Source organism: Mus pahari, chromosome 8 (assembly GCF_900095145.1).
Source record: "Mus pahari chromosome 8, PAHARI_EIJ_v1.1, whole genome shotgun sequence".
Taxonomy (NCBI): domain Eukaryota; kingdom Metazoa; phylum Chordata; class Mammalia; order Rodentia; family Muridae; genus Mus; species Mus pahari.
Window position 1 is genome coordinate 68,531,250 of NC_034597.1, and position 25,638 is coordinate 68,556,887.

The 25,638-nt window shown below is 41.3% G+C and overlaps 1 protein-coding gene across 1 annotated transcript in view; it reads right to left on the reverse strand.

Annotated features, from left to right (window-relative positions):
* Fam216b (family with sequence similarity 216 member B) overlaps positions 1-3,137 on the reverse strand; it is an 8,055-nt gene extending 4,918 nt beyond the window's left edge. Inside the window, exons 1-2 of the mRNA XM_021204083.1 lie at positions 3,055-3,137; positions 819-934 (exon numbers count right to left, since the gene is read on the reverse strand). Coding sequence (XP_021059742.1) covers positions 819-917 — 99 coding nt within the window. The 5' untranslated portion in view covers positions 918-934; positions 3,055-3,137. The remainder of the gene's footprint in view (positions 1-818; positions 935-3,054) is intronic.
* Between the last annotated feature and the right edge of the window lie 22,501 nt (positions 3,138-25,638).

Here is a 25,638-nt window from a genome sequence, read left to right on the forward strand (position 1 = left end):
CTCCCTCCCTCCCTCCCTCCCTCCTTTCTTTCTTTCTTTCTTTCTTTCTTTCTTTCTTTCTTTCTTTCTTTCTTTCTTGTCTAGAGCCTTTAAATTTTATATTAGAAGTAAACACAGTAAAAGTGGCAAGACCAAGAGCCTCACAATACATGACATCAATTTACTGCTTCTGTATTAGGATATATTTGAGGAAAAGAATGGCTTTCATTCCTGAGTAACTAATTAAGCCTTTCACATGATTGCATAGACAAGATAATAAATGCTAGTCCACCTCAAGAGCAAAGCGCTCTAGTACCATGAGAATTTCCCTTGCATCAGATAAAAATTTTCAAAGTTATAGTTTTTTATTTTATCAAGAAAAACTATGCCTAACTTCCTTACCTGTGTAAAACTGTAAACATCCTGAGAAGTAAGTATCGGGTTACAGTCCTCATGTTCTTACATTGTCCCCTGTCTTTCTTGAAAAAGACGCAAGACAAATGATTTTTTTTTTTTTTTTTTTACTGAGACTTTTTATGTGAAAGGCTATAATTAGCTCTGTGGGAAAGAAGCTGACAGATTAAGCAGGAAGCTGTTGATGTTGCCAATTAGTGAGTACCCATGGTGGTGGGTCAGCCATGTAAGGAGAAGACAGTTTCTCAGATTCTGACCATAGAGGGTGCATAGGGTGAGGCTCTGCCAGCGCTCATTCTCTGAGTCCTTCAGCAGTCTCGCCTGTGGGTCAAACAACACCTACCTCTCACACAGACAGTACACAAAGTCCCCACCCCTCCAAAGAAAAAAGGAAATCCCTTCCCTCTAGGAACGAGACATCGCACCTTCAGTAATGAATTGTCAGCAGCCGCTGCGGGGACTTGAATGCGGGGTATTCGTGGAACATTCTGGTGCTTGTACTGCTTTTTCAAGTCTTTCCACATTTTTCTTTATCTTGTACCTTCAAGGGATATCAAACACAGCATCAGTTTTCATTCTGTTTAACCAGCTTTGGCGATGGACCAAAGACATTTAGTAAGCAGATTAGTAATTATTTTTCCAAAGAAAAATATTTTTTTAATTTCCAAGTAAGTAATCCCTGCAGTCTCCTACTTCCCATCTTTTCCTGTCCTTCCTCCCTGGGGCAAAAGTGATGCTCCAGAGCCCTTGCCTTCCTGCTTCCCTGTATCCCTCATGGGTAGCTTGTAGAGACATTCCAGTTTACGGAAGTTACTTCTTTATAGTTTTAAATAGTGCTGTTATATGACTCTAAAAAAATGCCTATGTCTTTAGGAGTTTGAAAATTTTCAAATTAGAGAAGAAGATAAGATTATCCAAGGCTGGAGAGAGTGTCCTGTGGTTAACAGCACTGTCTGCTCTTGCAGAGGTCCTGAGTTCAACTCCCTGCAACCACATATTCTCTCACAACCATCTATAATGAGATCTGACACCCTTTCCTGTCATGCAGGCACACATGCAAACAGAGCACCCATATACAAAAATAAATAACTCTTAAAAGAGATTATCTGTCCTTAAATTTTGTTGGCATTTAATTAGTTTCATTTATTGATTTGGCTGTTATTTTATATGATGTTAGGAATCACTATACAGATATCTCATGAGCTCTCCTAGATCATTAAACATTTCCTAAAATCCATCTGTCAGCAGACACAAGTGTATCCATTTCTTGCACATTTAGATCTTTGGTTTTAACAGACCACGCTATGTTACAAAATAAACTGTTGGGCATAGTCACATTTCTCTCCCTGCCTGACAAAGGTAAGAACAATAGGCTTCCCTGCAGTGACGTCATCTCCTTTCTCAGTGCCTTAGGGTTTAGAATCTAAGGTTTATCCAATGAGGAAAACATGACACACTGAAAGAAATGGGTGCATTGATCAGGCTTGCAGAGGCTAAGAGAAACCCATCATTTCCTTCTCTGCCCACTCCGGGACCAGCAGTACAAACTGCAAATGACAGAAAGAAAGAACACAACAAATCAAGTGTAGCAACAAACTCTCTAGCTACAGCAGACTATTACCAATGCCTAGATCACAGGCTAACTAGAGAAGAGAACCTGGAATAGTGGCCACGTGGCTTTAGAACCAACAGATCTGGGTTTCTTCCCTTGTTAGCTTCCCTCCGGTTATCTTCATGATGGTAGTCATAATGCCTGATTCATCATTTGTTTCATTCACTGAGATCATGAGTATAGAGCTCTTGCTCTGTGCCTGCTTCTCCTCATTTTACACTCCCCTAACAAATGCCCATGCATACACACACACACACACACACGCACACACACACACAGGTTCATCATATATACATTCTTTAAAATATTTCAATAGCTGGGTATGGTGGCATGTGCCTTTAATCCCACCCCTTGGGAGGCAGAGGCAGGCAGATCTCTGTGACTTCAAGGCCTGCCTGACCTACATAGAGAGTTTCAGGACTACATAAAGAGACCGTGTCTCAAAAACAAACAAAAAAACAAACAACAACAACAAAATCCTGAACACAATTGAAGATTCCGATTGGCTAAGATAGGAGACCTAACCCTGGAGATCTTCTGCAGGTGAAATTTATTATAGAAACATCTGTCAGCCTCTCTTTGTGTTCTGTTTCCATGATATAAGCTCATAAATGAAGCTATGAATATTTTATTTAATGCTGCTTTTCTTTAGTGGGTACCCAGGGATCCATACCAATCAAGACATACTCTTTGCATATTCTCTCTGATTGAAACATACACTCTTTCCTTCACTCAAATCATTTCAATATCCCTCCTCCCGTGTTTCAGGTCTGTGGAACAAAGAATAACTAGTCTTCAAAGCTAGAAAGATTCCTTCGGTCTTCAAAGAGTGCGAGAGAAAATGACTGATGATGTTTCTTGTGGCATGTGAGCACACAGCTCACGTATGCTTTTTCTTAGGCTGTTGCTGAAGAAATCCATCTTACCCATCCAAGTGGTCTACACAGGATAAAGTTTGATTAAAATGCCTGGAGAATGCATGATGAAAACAACCTACAAGTTAACTGAGATCTAAAACCAGAAGGCAGATTTACTTAAACACAACTTACCTTGCAGTGTGGTTCCCTGTTTTAAAAGCTAGCATCCACATCCAAGGCAGTGTTCTTACAGTGTTCTCTAGTCATATAGTAGCGGCAGAAACTCAGTATGTTGATAAAACTATATCCAAGCGACACCGGGAGATGGAACAAAGAGCTGGGGAAAGTTGGCTGCATGCCTTTCTGTTTCTGGGTGACATTCAGAAACACAGTTGAAGGGTTTTGTTGTTGTTATTCCAAGTTTCATGACTAATGAAGGATCAACTTCTAAGCCTATCATATCTGCATTATATGGAGGCATTGCAGGAAAGTTCTTGCAGATAGATGCTAAGGATTAAAGGTAAAGAAATCTATTAATACAACAGGCCACTCGATGTGTATTCCCCAAATATGAAGTCAGAAACATTCATCCCCTTGCTCAAAATGGTAAAGTAATGGTTCCTACATACACAAAGGCAGGGTTTTAACTGTAAAACCATATAGAATTACTTCATAGTTTAATACAATGCCTCCTTCATATTTCTTGGGGAGAGTAGGCAATATCTATACCCATGTTGGTAGAGCTCCGTATGTGGCAGAAGATACTGCCCTGGGTGACTTGCCTTACTGTGGTGAAATTATGTCTCAAGAGTTCCTTTTCTCAGGCTATGTGAAGTGCATAGCAAGATGGAAGATTAGAAGCAATCTCCACATAATGCTAGGATTGTGAGAAGTCAAATGTAAAAGGGACCTTATACAAAGAGAGAAAAACCAAGAAGGGCATGAGAACGCACAAAGGAATCCAGAGATAGCTGAAAAGCTTGGAGAAACACAAGGACTGAGCAGCATAAAATGAAGAGCCAGTCTACCAGGCTCTCCAGTGGGAGAAAGTGAGCCAAAGACTCTTCCACATTGTAAGCCAGCCAACCAAAGGAATGGTGAGATGGCTCACTGGGTAAAGATGCTTGCTGCCAAGCCTGACAACCCGTATTTCATACTTAAGTCCCACACTGGAGAGAACCAACTCCCCTAAGTTTCCTTCTGACCTTCCCATGCACACTGTATGGCATGAGGGAGACACACACACACACACACACACACACACACACACACACGTGTCTCTTCATATATAGATGAAGAGAGTCAGTCCTGCACACAGAGTAAGTTTTCAGTTCTCACAAGTTCTAAATCCTGGGGATTCAGCGTGATGGAGTTGTGTATGCCACAACTCAGCTCTGGAAAAGTCCACTGTGTCACTCTCTGCACTCTGGGGCCATTCCCAAATCATGATGACAGGGAGTGTATTGCTTATGACTGAGCTAGTGAGCAGGCATGAAAACATTGGGGTGACTTGATGAAACAATGATGGATCTGATGAGAACTTCATATGGAAATGATTAGAAAGCTCAAGTAGTAGGAGGCTCAGACTACAAAGGCTGGTGACCCTATTCTTTTTGGACAGAAATAGGTAATTCCATGAAGATTGATAGCCCCAACCCAGAAGTCAACAAGGCTTTGGAACTGCGTAGCTTCCTCTTTACCATGAAGTCCTCAGGCCCAGTGAGCACCACTGCATGCTCCTTTATCCTGTAGCATGATTAATAATGAACAAGATTGAGAAGCACTGGTGTGGTCCTTTAGCAACAGACCTCAGTGCTCCATTGGTCTCTCCCGCACCTATCTTCAGGAGATACCCCTTGACTTAATCGTTATCAATCCAAAGATGTACAAGCTAGGAAGTCTAAGTGGGAGCCTGCCTGGCCCACAGGCTGCAAAGCTAACCATGCTCAGAAGCAGCTCCAGGTACACAACGAAATGATTAAACCTCTGAGCAGCTTATCCTTGACCGCATTAGGCACAGTACCAGTTCAACAGAATAAAACTTCATTAGTCATTTGCTTTTCTATGGGCAGTTTAGCAGTTGGTTATAATTGGTCTTAAGTATATTTCTATGTCCAATTTTTGTCTGGTGTTTTTGATTTCATGACAAGTTATTACCTTCATGGTGAATGGTGCTAGCTATTGGGCCCTCCAGTAAAGACTGTTCACTAAGAGACTCACAAAATCAAAAAAAGATATCCATCCCAACAGATGCATAAACCACAACACAGAAAGGATCAAAACCATGAAAAAAAATCAAGAAAATTTTATTCTTCCAAAAATTCATAGTTTTAGAAAAGGCAAAGACACTGGAATGGATGAAACACTGGATAAACAGATTCAGAATTTATAAATGCTATCGGAGACTGCAGAGTGGGTGCAAGCAATCAGATAAAGCAAGAAAATCAATTCAGGATCCAGAGAGGAGCGAAGAAACAGAGATGGGAACTGGCACCATGGATTGGAAACTTGATTCCATGAGTAAGAAACTCAGTAAGGACAAGTGAATAGAGAATGTGAAAGTGCATCTCACCCACATTGGAATAGCTAAGATTAAGAAAAAAACAAATGACAGACGTTTAGATAGAGATCTACTGCGTGAGCCAGCCCCACCACCCCTGGGAAAATAGTTAGACCCTGTTTGCTACTACAGAGCTAGGTGCTCATCCATGTTCATCACTGCTCTACTCACAATATCAAAGATGCGCATACCGCCTAGGTGTCCATCAACTGATGACTGGTAATGAAAACACCAAACCAGTATAAGTTGTGTCCCTGCTGCTGAGATAGAACACTCTGACGTAAATACCTTAAGGGAGGGAGGGGCTACAGAAGGATAGAACCCATCAAGGCAGGGGTGGCACAGCAACAGGCCAGGAGGGACAGCCAGCCACAGGAGCAAATGCCTGGTTAAGCATATGTCTCACACAGGAGTCAGAGAGAACACAAAGAAGAGTAAGACTATACACTCAAAGATGCCAGTGCCGCAAGGTTCCACTCTCTAAAAGTTCCATAGAGCACCACCAACTGGGGACCAAGTGCTCAAAAAATGTGACTATGGGAGACATTTCTCATCCAAATCAACACAATATCCATACATGATTAAATTGTATTAGGTTTTATTTATTTATTTATTTATTTATTTTTTGGTTTTTCGAGACAGGGTTTCTCTGTATAGCCCTGGCTGTCCTGGAACTCACTCTGTAGACCAGGCTGGCCTCGAACTCAGAAATCCGCCTGCCTCTGCCTCCTGAGTGCTGGGATTAAAGGCATGCGCCACCACGCCCGGCTTTGTATTAGGTTTTAAAGAAAACAAAATTAGAAAGTTGCAGGATGGAAGTGAAAAAACACTAGACTGAGTGAGGTAACCCAAATGGAGAAAGAAAAGCCCAGAATCCTCTAACCCTTAGGTGAATCCTAGTACCTAAGGTGATCTGAGTACCTTTAGAGGATAGGAATAGCCTTATCAAGCTGTGAAGCCTACAAGCTATAATAGTGACTGACAGCAAGATAGTCGCATGGGTACAGTAACAGTATGCATGCTATGGGAGTAGCCAACTACTTTCTAATTAGATTTAAGGCCACTATACAGGAGAAAGTTTATGTTTGGTACTGTACATCCAGACAAGAACTCAAGGCTAGGGAACTCACATGCCTTAGAGGTGAGTCTGCTGCTATTATTTTCTTAAATGAACACAGTATCCAATTCCTTCTAAATTCCTCTCTCTGTAACCATAGACTAGGGCTGTTCTCAGAATTCATTAGAGAAGCTTCTTTGTGCAGTGGATGGTGGTTAATATGGAAACTCACAACTTATTGAAGTGCAGAGGATTAAGTCTGTGGCATGCTCAGACATAAATGGGACACCCTTTCAGGCTCAGGGCCATCATGGAACAGCAGGCAGCAACACTGCAAGAGCCAGAAGTCAAAACCCAGAGAGGAAACGTGGAAAACAGTGTCTTCTGAAAATAACAGGGCAGGATAGAACCACACACTCGTGAACTCACAGTGGCTGTTTGCTTGCCAAATACCCGCATAAGGTAAAACTAGGCAGCATGTCAGTACAAAGCAGGGAGGAGCTCACAAGCCCTCACTCCTAGATGAGGAGCTCTTGACAGTGGATGATGTTGGAGTAGGGAGAGTCTGTTTGTGTTGAGGTTTGCCCACTGATAAGTCAACTATGACCCAGTAGATGCCTTCGCATGCAGGAGTATACAGACAACACAAAGACCTGGGGTTATTTGAAACAGGGCATGCAGTTAGGAGGAGGCCACGGATTAGAGGATATATCTGAGAGCAGTTATAAGGAGTTGGATAAATATGACCAAAATACATTGTATGCACATATGAAATTCTCGGAGTTAATTAAAATGCTATATATTTTAAAAGAAATGTTTGAAATGGAAACTTCAGTGGCTCAAATATAGAAATCGCAGTGGGGATAATCATCAAGTGAAATGAAGAACGCCAGAAAGAGGAGAAGCCAAAGTACTCCATGTGTTTAATTTTGTCTTTTTCTTAATTTTTGGAAACACTTAAGAGTTTTATTTTTAATTACCACAACTTTCGGTAATTCGGGAATACAATCCGGAAACCAAAGCTGAGGATCCACAGGGTAGGTAAAGAATCTCGGGTGAAAACTAAAAGCCTGAGAAATAAAAATAATAATAATCATCATCCCCAACTAGGGATGAAAACGGACATTTAGATAAAAGATCATCGATAACCCCAACTGTTCCTGTCTAAAAAAAGGAATCTCTGTAGTGCATTCCAGCCAAGATATCAAAAGCCAATAAATGGTATTAAAACCTGTGAGGGGGGAAAATACCAACTCACCTCCAAAAGAAAGAACTCAAGGATGAAGGAAATCACAACCCAAACCCCAAAGCCAGCACGGCTCATAGCAAAGCATGGACGGTTCGATTTCAAGCGCTGAAAGAAAATAACTGCCCACCAAGACTTGTGTATCCAGTAAAGTTATTTAAAATTAGGATGGAATAAATAATTCCACTGCAAGACTGTCCCCTCCTCTACAGTTGGGTCCCTGTGAGAGTCTACCATCCACGCTGACATGTCAACTGACATGTCAACTGCTGTGGTTGATCTAAAGTTTGATTCGGCACCTCAGACGTGCAGCTTCCCTGTCATATTGAGAACACACATTCTTGCAGCAGTCTTCCAGGTCCTCTGGTTCCTGTCTTTTGGGGGGCCTCTCTTCTTTGACATCACCTGAACCTCGGTGGTAGGGTGGTAGGGGTTGTGTTGTAGATGTATCAGCTGGTGCTGGGCACCCCATGGCCAGTTGTTTTCTGCATTTGGACCAGTTGTGGATTTCTGAAAAGGGTTCCATCTGCTGAAAAAGAAGCTTTTTTTGTTTGTTTTTATAATGAATCATGAGAACTACACATATCCGTGATTGTAAGAGTAAATATTTAGGGTACTTACCGATTTATCAGATTTTTAAAATGTCTTTCTCATACATCAGTTTTTGACTGACTCCCATTCCCTCCTCTGTTCCCTGCAGCAGTATTTACACAGGCAAGACACAGAACCAACACACATATAGATGAACAGATGAATGGATTTTTAAAATGTACATATATTCAATGAAATATTTCAGCCATAAAGAAGACTAAAAGTATTTCATTTTGAGAAATGGGAAAAACTTGAGAATATAGTAAGCAAAATAAGACAGACTCAGAAATATGAGCATCATGGATTTTCATACACAGAATACATATGTGATAAAGGGTTAGGAGATGTGGGAAGAGAGGACACTGGTAAAGAATAAAGAAAAGCAAACACCCATGCTTTTTCTCACATATGAAGCTTGGGTATATATATATATATATATATATATATATATATATATATATATACCCAATGATATATATATATATATATATATACCCAATATATATATGAAAGATAAAAATAAAAAGAGGACAATTTGCAGGGAGAGACAGCACTGTCAGGAAGGACAAAGGTGACAAGAGAGGGTGAGGGAGGCAAATGAATGAGTTACAATCATCCACATGTATGGAATGACATAACATTGTATATACCTACTAAAAATTAATTAAAATTTTGCCTATGAAGGGAAGGATTGAAAAACATCCCCCTGAATACAATTTATCTACAAAGAGAAAGAGCTTGAGAGAAAATGAAAGCAGGGATGCCAAAAGAAAACATGGATTGAAAAATTCTTCAGCTGAAGGGAAGAAAGGTCTGAGGGAGATAAGAGTATTGAATCAGACGCCTTACAGATGAAAGTGCTCAACAGAAATCAAGGTTTGCAACTCTTGTCAATAATTTGAATACATTCCTTCTGGAAATAAGCGTGGCACAGACAAGATCAGTCAGTGCCAGTGGAGAACACGAAGCCTCACACAGGATCTGAGGGCCTGCTTATTCTCTCCTGGGAGATAAAGAACTGTGTGTGCAGAGCTGAGATTGCCCGTTGAGTCTTCTTCGGATGTTTGTACAGAATATGATGCCTCCCAGGACACAAGGCATCAGCGGATGCTGCACACCCATGTTCATTCATTACAGTGTGCTGTAGCGTCTGTCCAAGCAGGGACGTACCAACAGATGCAGAGGTTTGATAAGGAAGGTGCTTATCTTAGGCAGTGAGTTTCAGAAGTACTAGTAGTAGCTGGGATAAAACAAGGCAAGACTGGGTTGTCCTAACAATTACATAGGCATTACTAAGCTATTACACTCAACTACCTTCAATACAAAGAAAGCATGGCTTGGTCCAGACTTCTTCTATAGTCACCCCACATGCTTGCTTCAATGTCCCTGCCCTAATGGCTGATATAACTGTTGCCACCACCGCTGTTGTCCCTACTGCTGGTGCTGCCACTAACATAGATAAAGCAGAAGTCAGAGGGGATGAGACAATGACAACTAGCTGTTTTCCCCAGAAACCCATGTCATGTCTCCCTGGGATGCCACCTTACAAGGAATTCTGGGAAATGCATTTGCAGTTTTTCTACTACTGTGGACAAAGTAGGGTAATGATGAAGCTGGAAGTGAGTGGATCCTGTGGAACATACATCAGCAATAACGTAAGAAGGCACTGGGATCTGGGATCCAAGAGTCAGACAAAAGGCCTAAGAACTTCAACATGTGTCCAATGTTTGCCTATGTCATTAAAGATTGAAACTTTGAAAAAGAAAATGGAAGATGACTGACTGACTGGCAGATGGTTTCCAATAATGAGCTGTAAACTTTCTAGACAGTGTCTTAAGATTTTAAAGTAATAAGATGCTTGATAGCTTCAATTTAGGACAGAACAACAACAACAACAACAAATCAATAATAATAATAAAAAAGACCAAAACCCAGTAGTTTCTAACAAAACTTTTCAAATAGAATAAAACTAATTGCAAGCAGAATTTTTATAGAGAAGACAATATTGACTACTATTTGAAAGGATATGCTCACCACAAACTCCTAAGCTTAAAGACAAGGTTTTATTGAGCTGTTTCAGAGGTTAAAAGAAGACTTGATCCCACAAGTTCTCCAGCAGTGCCCCTGGAGCAGGGCATGGTAGCAGTCAGCAAAGTGACTGCTGGACCTAGAAAGTCAAAGGATGTTATCATGTGAACTTGAAGCTGTCAACAGAAACTCTTCATAAGGAAGCTACACTGACTATAGAAGACCTTTGGCTTATGGGATGCAGGGACAGCTTAACCCTAAGAGAGCAGTTTATACAGAGTAACAGTGTTGCCTCTGGAATGGCTGAGAACTGTACGCCAGGAGTGTCTCCTGAGTCTCAAGATAAGATTTGGGTTAAGGTATGCTGGTTAGTTCTTGTAAACTTGACACAAACTGGGGTTACCTGGGAAGAGGAAACTTAACTGAGGAATTACTTGTATCAGAGTAGTGTGTTTGTGTGTGTGTGTGTGTGTGTGTGTGTGTGTGTGTGTGTGTCTGTGGAACATTTATTTGATTACAGATTCTCTGCTTCCATTCCTGCCTTGGCTGAAGGCCTTCAACTTATAAATTAACTAATCTCTGTCTTTTGCAACTTGCTTTGGGTCAGTGTTTTATCACAATAAAAAGTTAACTGTGACACGAGGTTTCAACATACATACATTTAAGAATGTGAAATGAACTTTTCTTTTCCACTTCCTCCTCTGGTTGTTTGGTTTTTTTGGTTGGTTGCCTTGGTCTTGCTTCCTTTGTATCTATACTGGAAACAGGGCCTCCTTTGTGGTAATTCATTTTTCTACTAATACCTCCTGCCTTCAGAAACTGAATTCTTTGCTGGACCTTGTAACTAAATTAATAACAGACTTTGGGACCATCTAAAACTTTGTATTCAATCTGTTTCCCTACTTTGTACCCAGCTTCTTTAAATTTAACCTGTCTTTAAGAAAACAACGTAACAATCTTACTATGCCATGGACTCCCCATTCCCATCAGCATTTATAAACTAAACTGAACATAGATCTTTAATCTTAAAATGTGTTCCTTATTCATGTCTCTGATGTGTGTGTGTGTGTGTGTGTGTGTGTGTGTGTGGTGTGTATGTGGTGTGTGTGTGTGTGTGTGTGTGTGCAAGAGTGTGTTCATGCTTGTAATAATTAAGTCTTACTTAATCCACTACAAACAGCAACATTGAAAGCAATGATTTAAATATCCACAATAAATGTTGGAAACAACTTGTGAACGTAAGTTAATAACCCCTGTTTGCAGTTTTGAGTGCTGCCCTGAGTCAGTATGGGTCAACAAAGCAACTTTTTCTCCTGTAAAACTCTATTTAAAATGTCTGTAGAAAGAGGTCCCTTCTTTTCCCACACTCTTCTATGTGCTGGTTAATTGTGTGTCCTTTGTTAGACACAGACAAGACAATACACAAGGTCAGATGGAAGACACAAAAGAAAGTGCCTAGGGCATGATTGTGTCTACTCTTGCTTTAAATGATCCAGAGGAAGTGTCTTTTCCTGAATGCTACATATCCTACCTTCCTCAAATGATGCAACTCATAGTGGCCCTGCCCCAGCCTCTGGAGTGCTGGGACTGTGAGTGTGGAGCCTGACCTGTTGCTTGTTACTACTTAGCCACATACATCTATCCTTCCTTCCGTCCTCTTGCCCTTAGTAAGTAAGTTTAGGTCATTTCAGACTTTTTGTTTCATCAGATGTATCCCTTCCCGTGCTTAAAGCACTGGTAAAGCAATAGCTCACAGGACTAAGATATTGGTCATACTCCGATAGCACTGCTTAGAACTTGGGCAATCGAACATTCCTGTGGGCAAGGAGGGCAAATTTGGCCTCGTGGGAAATACTAATTAAGGAAGTTGAATTGGGATCCAAAATGCAGTTAAATTTAAATTGATCGAGCAACCAGCTAGAACAAGACAGAGTATGGTGGCATATCATAGATAATTGCCATCTGGACAGGCCATGAGGATATTTCTTATCAGGAAATTATCTGCTTAGATCTGTCTCCCCCTTTTTCTTTTCCAGGATGCCTTCAGCTACAGACGTCTCCATGAAGATGGTGAACAGATACAGACCCTTGGTCATGCATGCATTCAGTACCACAACAGGCCACAACAGAGCTGAGGAAGGAGGCTCTGCCCCATGTTGTGCCCCACCCCTGGGTGTTGTCTCCAAGGCTGTTTTCACAGATACATTGTCCTTCACAGCATGTTATTCCTCGGCTGTTTTTCCCTTTGGTCTTCTTTATAGAACCCCTAGCTTTCCAAGACTCAGGACCAAAGCTGTCATAGATACGGATGCCACAGGCCTTCCAAGTAAGAAGATTAAATAAGCTTTAGTAATCTCATTTTTGGCTGCAAGGATGATTTTTAGAAAGAGAAACAGTGATTATCAGCCAAACAAAGCCACATATGGCCAGACACACACTAAAGAATTTGGGGAAATGGATTCCAATGTTCAGGGACAAATGATTTACAGGAGAGTACAAATGGAAAAAAAATGAGAAAGTTTAACTTTATATTCAAATTAATTTATTATTTTTTTATTATTTATTTATTAATTTATTAATTATTTCTATGTTCGAAGTAAGAGGTAAGAAAGTATCAAACAAAGCCAATGACATTTAGCCCTCTGCCAACCCAAAATTCAAAGCCAGACTGCCTTTCAGAACACCAAGGAAAGGCAAGTGCGGCAGTGCTCACCTGAAATCCCAGAACTTGGAAAGTGGTGGTAGAAGGATTTAGAATTTGAGACCAGCCTGAGCTACATACTAAGAGTCTGACCTCCACAGATTATACTAAATAAAAATAGAAAGTATCTGTGTGTGTATATGCATGCTCATATGTAGAAGCGTGTGAGTGTACATGTAGGTGTGTGTGTGTGTGCGTGTGTGTGTGTGTGTGTGTGAGAGAGAGAGAGAGAGAGAGAGAGAGAGAGAGAGAGAGAGAGAGAGAGAAACAGAAACAGAGAGATGGGGCGGAGGTAAAAGGATAGCATCAGATGTTTTTCCCATCAAGGTATCCATTTTGTCTTTGTTTGGTTTGGTTTGGTTTGGTTTGGTTTGGTTTGGTTTGGTTTGGTTTGGTTTGGTTTGGTTTTGGATTTAAATATTCTGTCACTGGCCCAGACCTAGCCAAGCAGATTAGACTATCTGGCCACCACGCCCCAGGGATCTTGTCCCTGGCTCCCAAGCACTGGGATTACAAGGGTGTATCACCATGCTTGACTTTTATTTAATGTGGATTCTGAAATGTAACTGACCGTCTCATACTTTCATGGCAAGCACTTTGCCCACTAAGTCATTTACCCAGTCCATATGATTTTTTTTCTCTGTTTTCATTTTTCATGGGTGAGTGGTATGTCCATGTTGGTGTGTATGTATGTTTTGCGTGTGTGTGTGGATACACATATGGGAGGTGTGTGCATGCAGAAGCTTAAGGTTAATGAGCAATCATCCTCCATTGCTCTTCTACCTTATGCATGTCCCAGTCAAACCCAGACCTCATATTGAAGGTTAGTCTTGCTAACTAGCTTGATTCTTAGACCCTCTACCTGCTTTCTAAGACTGGTATCCCAGGCTGGCCACACACCTACCTGGCACTTCAGTGGGTTTCTAGAGGTTCATACTCCAGTCTGAAGCAGTCTGAAGCCTTACCTGCCAAGCATTTTAACCACTGAACCATCTCCCCAGCTCCTCATCTCCCCAGCTCCCCAGTTCCCCAGCTCCCCAGCTCCCCAGTTCCCCAGCTCCCCAGCTCCCTAGCTCCCCAGCTCCCCCCTCGCCTCATAAAATTTCCTTAAAGCATTTTTCATCAGGGGCCAGTAACGCTTCTCTGCAAACATACTCAGTGACGCAGGTCTTCACTTGCAGTGTCAAGACTAAAATCCATGGTTGCTTGAAGTCTGTAATTTCTCCCTTTGGCCTCTGAAGCTAAAATGGAATTCCAGCAACACAAATTTTGCTGTAATAGAAAATTAGCCCTCTTGTCCGGTCATTGTCCACAGACAGGTTTCATGCATCTTGAGGCTCTGTGTCCTTGGGGTATGTTCTGTTCACCTCTGCCATGGTGCTTGGTGGAATGGAGGAGAGTTATCAGTTCCATAATAACTCTCAGCTATGATTTTGAAGAAAGGTGCCTGCTGCAAACCCACCTAGGCATATACAAATCCATGGTGTTTCATGGAGTGGGGTCTAGAGCCATGGATACGTCTTACAAACACACCCTGGCTTTCAAAGCAGCAAAGTACATTAAAATACTGTTTCATATATGACAATGGATTATCAATACAACCTGATAAGAAAATGCTCAGTCTAAATAATTTTACTCGAATGGATATTTTCAGGGCTGATCCCCTGGTTTTGGATAACCAATTGGTGTGCTCTTCCCTCGGGGAGACTCTCCCGCTCCCAGTATTCCTTAGTGGCAAAGTTGTCTAGGGTTTAGGCCTCCTGATATCTTTGCCTTCTATGTCAGCATGGTTTGGTGTGTGTGTGTGTGTGTGTGTGTGTGTGTGTGTGTGTGTGTGATCCTTGCTTAGCTCTTATTTAGGCTACCATGTTGATAAGACTTCATGTATATAGTTTCTCTGGCGTGTCCGGGAGGCACAAGCTCACAGCAAACTTCGTGTTTCTTTGGCTTTTAAAGTTTCATCCTCCCTAATGTAATTATCCCTGAACCTTGTTTAAATTTTACACAAAAGGTTCCTGAATAGCTAACAGATCAGTGTGAGTAGGGTTTGGTGACATGCCCTGGTCTTTTCCAGTTTTGTCAAGGACCCGAATGAAGACATCGTAGACATGTTTATTAGACTTTTTATATGACAGCTATCTAGATATGGTGGAAAATATAGTAGGTGACAGAATTAAGACAGAAAGAGACCCTGACTGGTTCTAACAATGACTATATATAATGGAGTAGAATTGAATGAATAAATGGATAACTATAAAAAAGGCAGCGCAGTATTTCAGGGCTTAGACACACAGGAAGGAAATTCAAAATGAGTTAGTGGGGCTGCTACAGGAATTTTGGTGCGCATAGATTGTATCAGCAGAAGTGTAGTTTGTTAAAGAAGGGAGAGATCGTGGTTACCTTAGTACCCTTTATCTGAAGTGTTGTGCTCACTCACAGAACATATTACATTGCACTGTGGAGCTCAAATAGAACTGTCGATCATAGAGTGAGCAGTCATGTGTGGGAGAACTATCAATTCAGTCAAAGAGCAACAGTCTAAGAGGTTCTATATCGGCAAAAATGCTGAAAAATATTTAAAAGGATTAATACATTTTTAGAGGCACTAGATGTTCTCTCTATACACCTAAAAATTAATAAGTAGAAGCTATAGAGCTAAAATCTGCTGAAGGAATGAACAAACTCAGGAAGGAGCAGTCCCCACTTTAAGAAGTCTAAAAAAAACAGAATCACTTGATATAAATATTATATAGAATATTTAAGACCTGTATTGAGACACTGACCCTATAAATCTATTATTCTCAGATTTATAGAGATCATAATGTATAAATCATATATATCAGGCATTATGACCCTACTGTTCCACAGACCTCTTCAGACATTGTTCATCTATCTCTCCATGCAATTCAATATTCTAAATGTTGGTACCCACTAGGAATTTGATCAGTCATTCATGATTAGGCATCATTTTGGGCACTTCTTCAGCATCCTAAATGTTGGTACCCACAATGAATCTAGTCACTTCATTCATGACTATGATTCACTATGCATTATTCTGAGCACTTTATGTGAACGAGCTCATTGAAGCCTCCTGACAAAATTATGAGGTATATGATAGCAATATCTTCATCTGCCTGTAACAAATAAAGGAATTAAAACACACTACATCTTGTAGAATTAATGTTCATGCTCTCCTCAGAGTCATGAGTTGAAATCCCAACTCTCAACACAATGGTAGATTTAGATCAAATCATATGGGTAGGGCCATTTGGGGATCAATGCCCTTACAAGAAAATGAAGGACAAATCTGTGCCCCCAATAAGTGAGGACTTAGTAAGAAGGGAGCTGCCTTTAGTAGGAAGGGAAAGCCCTTACCTGAACTTGGCTTACCAGGACCTTGAACGTGTACTTTTTTTGCTTCTAGAACTATGAGAAATAAATGCTGTTGGAGTGAATGCTGTTATATACCCTGATCTACAATTTCACAGTGGTAGAGCTGAGACTTGAACTCAGGCAACCTTACTCCAGCATCTGTGATCCCTCCTAATGACACAAGTTTAGTTCTAAAATGAGCATTCCAAAATGGTGCTTGTTTTGTTTCCTGTGATATAAGAATGTCACTTTTATATTTCCTTGACTCCGATGTGACAACAGAGAAATAAATACTCTTGAAAGTGGAGAAGCATCCTTGGAGGGAAGGAAGCTTTGTGTTCCTCGGTATGGTCACAGGGAAGATTCCTGGAGGAATATGCTAACCACTTAGGACTTTTTCTAGATTCACAGAAAATACATGTGAAATCACATTGGTCACACGCCGAGAGTGACTCTGGAAATGGCGAGTGCATTAGTTATGTGTTATGTCCCTACCACCACAACCAAGCTAATTCACAAGAGGGAAAAGTGCATCTCACAGCCTCAGAGGTTTGTTTTTGGCCCTGTTGCTTTAGACCTGTTATTAGATAGTCCACTATTCTGGGAATATGTCTTAGTCAGGGTTTCTATTCCTGCACAAAACATCATGACCAAGAAGCAAGTTGGGGAGGAAAGGGTTTATTCAGCTTACATTTCCACATTGCTGCTCATCACCAAAGGATGTCAGGACTGGAACTCAAGCAGGTCAGGAAGTAGGAGCTGGTGCAGAGGCCATGGAAAAATGTCACTTATTGGCTTGATTCCCCTGGCTTGCTCAGCTTGCTTTCTTATAGAACCCAAGCCTACCAGCCCAGAGATGGCCCCACCCACAAGCCCCACCCCCACCCCCTGATCACTAGCTGAGAAAATGCCCCACAGCTGGATCTCACAGAGGCACTTCCCCAACTGAAGCTCCTTTCTCTGTGTTAACTCCAGCCTGTGTCAAGTTGACACACAAAAATAGCCAGAATGTCACAGAGGAAGTTCGTTGTTCATTTCATGCCAGCTAGGAATCAAATAAGGAGACAGGAAGTGGTCACAATCTCAACAAACCCCTTGAAGACCATGCCTGTAATGGCCTTGCTCCAAGTCATCAGGCCATACCTACTAAAATAGTGGCTCTCAGCCTGCAGATTGTGCCCTCCTTCAGGCATCATATATCAGATGCCCTGCATGTTAGATATCTACACTATAATTTATAACAGTAGCAAAATTACAGTTATGAAGTAGCAACAAAATAATTTCATGGGGGAGGGTAGGTATCACCACAACATGCAATAGTGGCATTGGTCACTAACTGAGCCTTTATTGTATGGTACTTCAAAGGGCCAAGTCAGCAGCCCTGAAAAAGACAGCTAACATCCAAAACATAGTGGCTTGTGTCATGAAAACTGAACCATCTCAAGCTTAAGTGAGTTTTAATCCTGACGAGTCTCAGTTTCAGTTAGCTGTGGGGAAGATTCAAGGCCAACAAACATCGAGAGCATTTGTTCTTGTCACTTTGGAACAAATGGAGGAGGAGGACTGGTGGAGTTGGCTCACTGACTTGGAGCTGCTGCCTGTGGTTCCTTTTGGTATTAAGAGGGTACCATCAAAACTTGGGATGTGGCACCTAGCAGAGGGTTAATTCTTATTCAAGGTAGAAAGAAAAACAACAGACTCTATTCCAGAGGCTTCCTAACTAATTTTCCACTATCTCTCTGGCATCTCAGCCATTGTTGTCACCTCAGAAACCTGGCATGTAACAATGGTTCTGCTATCAGAGATTCATCCAGGACGGCCACACTCTAGGTTGGAAAGAAACAGGTCAGCCCAGAAATCTGTTCTCGTGTGACTCAGTCTTAGAGACCTGGGCTACCTAGCGTCAGTGGTTATGACAGAGGTCAGTGATCCTTAGAAGAACAAGCTTCCAATACACTTTTCTGGTACCATGGCAACCTCAAAATCAGTAGGGAAGAAAAGGATGCTCCTTTGTGGAGGCCATAAGCAGGAATGTATATTTGATGAAGGGTAACCAAATACTCCACTAAAGGCATGGATTTAGAAGAGAGGTCAGGTTGACCTTTGTGAAAGCTGAAAGGTGTTTGCCCAGCCTTAAGTAAACACGGAGGGCTGCTAACAGGGAGGAGGCAATAAATGATTTTAGACCAAAGCACTAACAAACAACTGCTACAGATGGCGATCTGATCTATAAACGCCTCAAAAATATACTGGCTCTAGAATGTAGTGGTTTTTAGGAGATAATTGTCTTCTTTTATTTCTTTTTTTGTTTGTTTGTTTCTGTTTTGCACCTCAAGGAAGAGGGAAGAAAATGAGAAAGGAACTGTCATTTATTATGTGTCTAGTATACGCCAGAAGCTGTGCTGGGAGCTGAAGATAAACTATTTTATTTATTCATAACCCTTTGAGATAAATATTATTATTATAGTTCTATGAAAGAAAAAAATGAAGACTTGAGGAAGTAAGTTGACAATTTATATATATCATGTACATTGGAACCAGGATTTATGCCCAAGTTTGTATGGCACCAAGGCACTTATTCTTTATGCTATACCGTGCTGTCTTTATCACATTTTGTTCAATTTGTTTAACAGTTATTTCTAGAATATTCTATATAGAGTCTCATAGAAGATGCTTAATTCTCTTCAAACAGGAAAGTTCTTTATATGGGTAAGCTCAATTGTTTTGCCTCTGTAAAACTATTGCCTCAATTGGTTAGAAATAAATCACTCAAAAGTTCCTGTGTCACGTGGGTAACCCTGCGAAGATGTCTATTTCTCTGAAAGTCCTTGGACACTCAACCATACAGATACTCTACAACCAAAACACAGGTATCTTGCTGGTGAATCACAAAGACAAATGAAGCAGAAACATATGTTTTTACATTGGAAATTATGTCTAGCTCTTACATATATAGGCATTATTTATATGTACTACCACATAAGTGCTATTTCATTTAAAATATGGAACTAAAAGCTTATTTTCTAATCTTTTGGTGTAGGACCAAGGCCCTGTACTTGAATATAAGCAATTAATTTCTGTAGTGGGTACCAAAGGATTGCGTTTATTATAAGGACTATCTAGTAGTCATTAGGAAGGCTTTTGACTGAGGCCACTATAGAATTGTCTAGTATATCCCAGAGAGACTAAATACCTTAATTCTGGGCAGTCTTGCTGAATGAATCACCATACCCAAGATGTCAATAGGACTCCCATTGAGAAAATAGATCATTAACTGATGGGATTTTGTATTAACAAAGATGAAACATGTTCTCAAAATGCACTGCTTAAGAATTGCAGCTTCATTGCTTTCAAATAAAGGCAGGTCATGGAGGCTGTGCTTGTGAGACAGCCGAAGCGCAAGGTCTTCCTTGTTTTAATTGTTTCCCCCTCTTTTGCAATTACCCTAGGCACGAGGAACTAGGTAGCACATTTTTTTTTAAAAATTACTCATAATTATTAATTACTTCTAGTGATTCAGTTTAGTCTGTGTAGAAACAGCTATTGTAATCAGCCTATACAGCGCTTCATGAAAGGGTGTGCATCCGATAACAATCACAAAGACATCAACAAGTTGGGGAGCATACCCTCCTTGGAGAGCACACCAGCCTTGGGGAGCACACCAGCCTTGGGGAACATACCACCCTTAGGGAGCACACCAGCCTTGGAGAGCACACCACTCTTGGGAAGCACACAGTAAAACTGGGACTATCATGGTTTGGGGAATCTACAAAAATAAGGTTGATTCAGCAAATGTCCACTAAAATATGCTTCCTGGAATCCCCACTGGAGAACAAAGGAAGCCTCCTGTAGCCAAATCACAATACAGTTTTCTGAAATTCATTCTATGGTTCAGTTTCCCATCAGGTCTTGTCTTAGTGAGTTTTGTGTTGCTAGTAATGCAATGTAATAGAATAGTTTTTAAATTTTTATTTTTAATTATGTATATGTATAATTATATGTATGTCTATGAACACGAGTGCAGGTCCCCACTGAGGCCAGAAGAGGGTTTCAGATCCTCCCTAGAGATGGATTTAAAAGGTGTTCTAAGCCAATTGATATGGGTGATTGAAACTAAACTTAAGACTTTCTGCAATAGCAGAACCTACTCTTAATTATTGAGCTATCTCTCTAGCCCCAAGCAGGGCAAGTTTCACAGACTGGAATTGTGCTTTAGTTAGCGATCTTGTAGTGTGAGGTTGAGGGGTCACATCTAGTGATAGCCTTCTTGCTTTTTTTTTTTTTTTTCCTGATCTTACTCTTTGAGGGAAAAATAAGGCTATGACTCATTCAGCCCCGCTTTGGCTTTCACACTGCACACTAAATAGGATTCCTATGGCCCAAACAAATAGAAAAGAAGCCTTTGAAACAGCAAGAAAGAAGCAACTGCCCACTATAGTTTAGATACAGTTTGAGTGTGCCCCCTAAGGGTCATGTGTTGAAATTTAATTCATATTGTGAAGTATTAGAGAAAATGCAAAATTATGCTGACTATGGTGTTAAGGTCACGAAGCCTCCATAATGAAATCTGGAAAGATTTGCTGGGACTTGCCAGCAAGAAGGCTATCACTGTATGTGACCCCCTCAGCCTATCTTTGTGTGACTGCATTTGGATGTAGCAGTCATTTCCCAACAACCCAACTCATCCCACTTTGTGGTCTTGCCTTTTCTGGAGGAGCAGCTGTTCCTCCATCTTTGTCCAGTGTTTGGAAACTTAACTGGTGTTGCTACTCCAGCCTCTCATTCCTTCTAACATCGGGGATCAGTCCTGGTTGTCATCATTGCCAGCCTCTCCAATTCAGGTAATACTGCTCTGGGCTGAGACTCTGAGCACAGTGGTGAGTTGAGCTCTCTGGTACCTCACCATCAATGTAAAGACAGTAAAGCCCATAGGCTAAGATCTCAGATACTTGAATCAGAACTCCTAAATAGGTTAGGGGCTTCCAGGTAATTTTACCAAAGCTACTTCGAACAAATTTCTTAACTACTCAATATTTAGCAATTTTGTTGGTAAAATGATTTCAATTACTGCTATGCATACTAAGGTCGTTCTTAACATTCCAAAAGATAATGTAAGGATACAGTATGTTCTTCATCCATGGTAAAGCATGCATGTCACAAGCATAAAACTAAGACATTTTTCCAGTGCTAAGAATTGCCCCTAGAGCCTACATCACGCGAGCAAGTGCTCTACCCCTAAGATATACTCCCAATTTTATGTATAATCCTGTTTAACTTTCATACCAAGTGTGTGACTCAAATATTATTAGTCCTATTTGATAGAGGGAAAAAAATCTGCAGTCCAAGAAGTTTAACAGCTTGGGTATTAAGTGGTAGTCTTGAGATGTAAATGTGGACAGACAGGCTCCAGAGTTTGGCCTGGTGTCTGCTGTTTCTGGAGTCCCTTTGCTGTTGTTGGTATAACCTGGATAGGGGAAATGGCAAGGTCTGAGGCTCTCCCATTTACAGAGGTGCTTTCTCCTGCTTTCCTGTATTGCCACTAACTGATGCTCACCTTTCCCCTTGCCTATGAAGAAGACAACTTTGTGTTCCCTCCCTCCCTCCCAGACTTCTCTCAGCTGTCCATCTCCTCGCCTCATCACTGCCTCCCCAAGAGCTGGCAGCATCACTCCTGGTCTCCAATTTAACTTTAGCAGCTGTCAAGGCAGAAACCGATGGATTTCTCAATTAAGGCTAATTAGAGCCAAACACCCTGTCATTTCTGCTCCTTCTTGTGATTGTGTGGACTGCCTCGGATGTTGAACTGTTTCACCCTACACTGCACACCGTGTGACTGAGCACAGAAGGCCCCTCCCAGTCTGGTCACTTTCCATGAGCTGGATACTGTCCTTTGGCGCTGCCTTCTGAGGCTTTGGTTCCCTTAGAAGGCTCATTTAGAATAGCTATGTTGATGCATAGTAAGTTTGCTATCAGTTAACCATAACAGTGAAGTTATTGAAAAATAATTCCCTCCATCTGGTAATGGTAAAACAGATATTCGGTTGCTTTTATTCCTGATAAATTTTATCATACTAATTTTGTTTTTTAAACATGGAATTTAACAAATTGTAAATCCTGTTGTCTTGGTTACTTTTTTTATTGCTGTGAAGTGACATTATGACCAAGGCAATTTACAAAAGGAAGCATTTAATTGGGGGCTTGCTTACAGTTACAGAAGGTTAGTCCATGATTATCATGGTAGAAAGTACAGCAGCAGACAGGCAGGCATGGTGTTAAAACAGTAACTGAGAGATGGCATCTGATCAGTAGAGAGAAAGAGAGAGAGAGAGAGAGAGAGAGAGAGAGAGAGAGAGAGAGAGAGAGACTGAGAGACTGGCTTGAGCATGTTGAATCCTCAAAGGCTACCCCCAGTTATATACCTCCTCCAACAAGACCAGATCTCCCAATCCTTCATGAGCAGCCCACTGACTGAGAACCATAAGCCTCTGGGAGATATTCTCATTCAAACCATCACACCTGTCAAGAACATCTTGATTATGAATTATGCCATCTTCTGTGTAGTTATTTCCCAGAGTTGGGATAATCAGAGAAATCAAACTTTGTGGTTTGAAGGTGTAATGTTCCTCCATTGGTTCATGTATCTGAACACTTGTTCTCCAGCTGGGGGCACTGTCTGGGGAACCTTTTCTCTTGCAGAGAAAGCCGGTGGAGCAGGCTTTTTATCATATTATAGCCCATCTCCACTTCCTGATTACTCTCTGCTTCCTGACTGAGGAGGTGATAGGACCAGTAGCCTCCAGATCCTGTTGCCATGGTTTCCCCCATCATGATGGGTCATATCACCTGAAACCAAAAGCCAGAGTAAACCCTTCATCACTCAACTTGCTTCTTGTCTGGCATTTTGTCAGGGCAAATAAGAGAAGTGTACATCTTGCGTGTGTGATATTGATTCTGAGCAGAAATATAGCTTTCAGGTCAGTTTATGAGATTTTAGGAGAAGAAAAAGATTGTGAACATTCGCTGCCAGCAGGAACGTGTCCAGACTGGGTTGGGCTGCACAGACTTCATTTTCTTTAGCTGGGCCATTACTCAGAGAAATGCTGAATACTTGCTGTACAACTGTGCCAGGTGGTGGTGGCACACACCTTTAATCCCAGCACTTGGGAAGCAGAGGCAGGAGGATCTCTATGACTTTGAGTCCAGCCTGGTCTACAGAATGAGTTCCAGGATGGGCAGATCGACACAGAGAAACCCTGTCTCAAAACCAAACAAACAAACAAACAAAAAAAAACAAAAAGGAAGGAAGGAAAGGAAAGGAAAGGAAAGGAAAGGAAAGGAAAGGAAAGGAAAGGAAAGGAAAGGAAAGGAAAGGAAAGGAANAAGGAAAGGAAAGGAAAGGAAAGGAAAGGAAAGGAAAGGAAAGGAAAGGAAAGGAAAGGAAAGGAAAGGAAAGGAAAGGAAAGGAAAGAAAAGAAAAGGAAGAAAAAAGGGAAAACAAAACAAAGAGTGTGAACTGTGATATTTAAGGTAGAACAGGGGGATGTTTACTGAACACCTTTGTCTCTCTATTCCGCAAATACCAATGAGAAACTTTCATTCAACCTACCTGATATAACTGCATATAACAGCTTACCAAGAGACATGGTGGTTTTCAGTGTCAGTGTCATTGTAAATAAACTGCAAAAACATAGTAAATTATATACATATTTACACATAGACATATACATAGCATTGAAAATTAGGATCCTTTTTTGGAACCTCTCCCATATTTGTTATTATTCAAGATGTTGATTAGAAGTTTCCTCAGTAGCTGAGATGCCAATCACTGGGCCGGAGCTATGGCTACTTTGAAGTGCATGCTCTGAATTGCAATTCCTCCCTTATATTGCTGCCTCTCGCCTACCCTTTCAAGCTTTCATTTTGTTTTTCTTATCGGAGAAGGCAGTAGCAAAATGGCAAAAGTTGAATAATTTCTCTGTCACCTGGTAAGATGTACTCACCACTGCGCAGCCCTCTGTGCCTTTCTCTGTTTTTCAGTCTTCCTGCATTTTAAATGTCCCTTCCTGTCCATCTGACATTATTTGCAAGTTTTAGTTTGTTCTGGAGTTTGGCCTGTTTGAAATCATTTTGTAGGTCCAGGCCGTCTATTCAAAAAATTTATGGGGTGCACATTCTAATAGAGGAAGAAAGTCCATAAACACTGTAGAATTATGCTGTATATTACAATGTAAGCACAGTATGGGAAATGCAACCACATGGAGATTTATTGTCCCTATTAGGAGGTGAGGGTTTGGGCCTTTTTGCTTTTGTTTGTTAGTGTTGGTTGTTGTTATTGTTGATTTTATTTTCATCATAAGGAGGCAAGGTATTGCTATGTAGCTTCCCTGGAACTCTTGCTACATAGAGGACCAGGCTAGCCTTAAACTCACAGAGACTTGTCTGCCTCTGCTTCCTGAGTACTGGGACTAGAGATGAGAGTTTGAATTTTAAATGTCCCCCAAAGGCCTGCAATCCTAGAGGTCTGTCACAGCTTTTGGCATTCCTGGGGAGGATGGAGCATTCCGGATGTGAGGCCTAAGGACAGGAAGTTAGGAAGGTGGCAAGGAGCCCTTGAAGGGACTGGGCGTTCCAAGTGTCCTTGCTTTCTAATCACCCTGCGGCGAGTGATTTGTCTCTTCTGCTTTGTGCTTCCTACCATGGTGCTCTGTCCTCACAGGAGGCCCCGGGACAGTGGCACCAGTAGACTAAGATGAACCCTCTGACATGGGGAGCCCAAGAAACAATCTCCTCCTTTGCACTGACTTGGCAAATATTCCATAGCCTCTCTTTCTAATGCCCCCAGACATTCCCCTCTCCAATCAGTTCTTCCTATCTTTCTACTGCCTGGAAGTCCTCCCTGATCTCCTTCACATGAGATACTGGTAAGAACCATGTCCTTCCAGGCAATGTCCGTGACTCTCCTCCTTACCTCTCAGCTGCTCAGAGCCTGCGTAGCTTATGGCACTCCAGACCTTAACAGAGCACTCACTGTTGTCGTGATGGGAGGCTGGTTCACGGGAAGGGCGGACTAACCGGAAATTAAATGGGGTAGCCATGCTAAGCTCCGTGATCCCGCAATCCTCCAGGGATGAGAAAGCCTTGAGCATGTGAGCAGTGAGCTAACCTGTAAAGCATGCTAATTACACGGATCTTTTTTTGTTCTTCATACACAGGCTCTTATG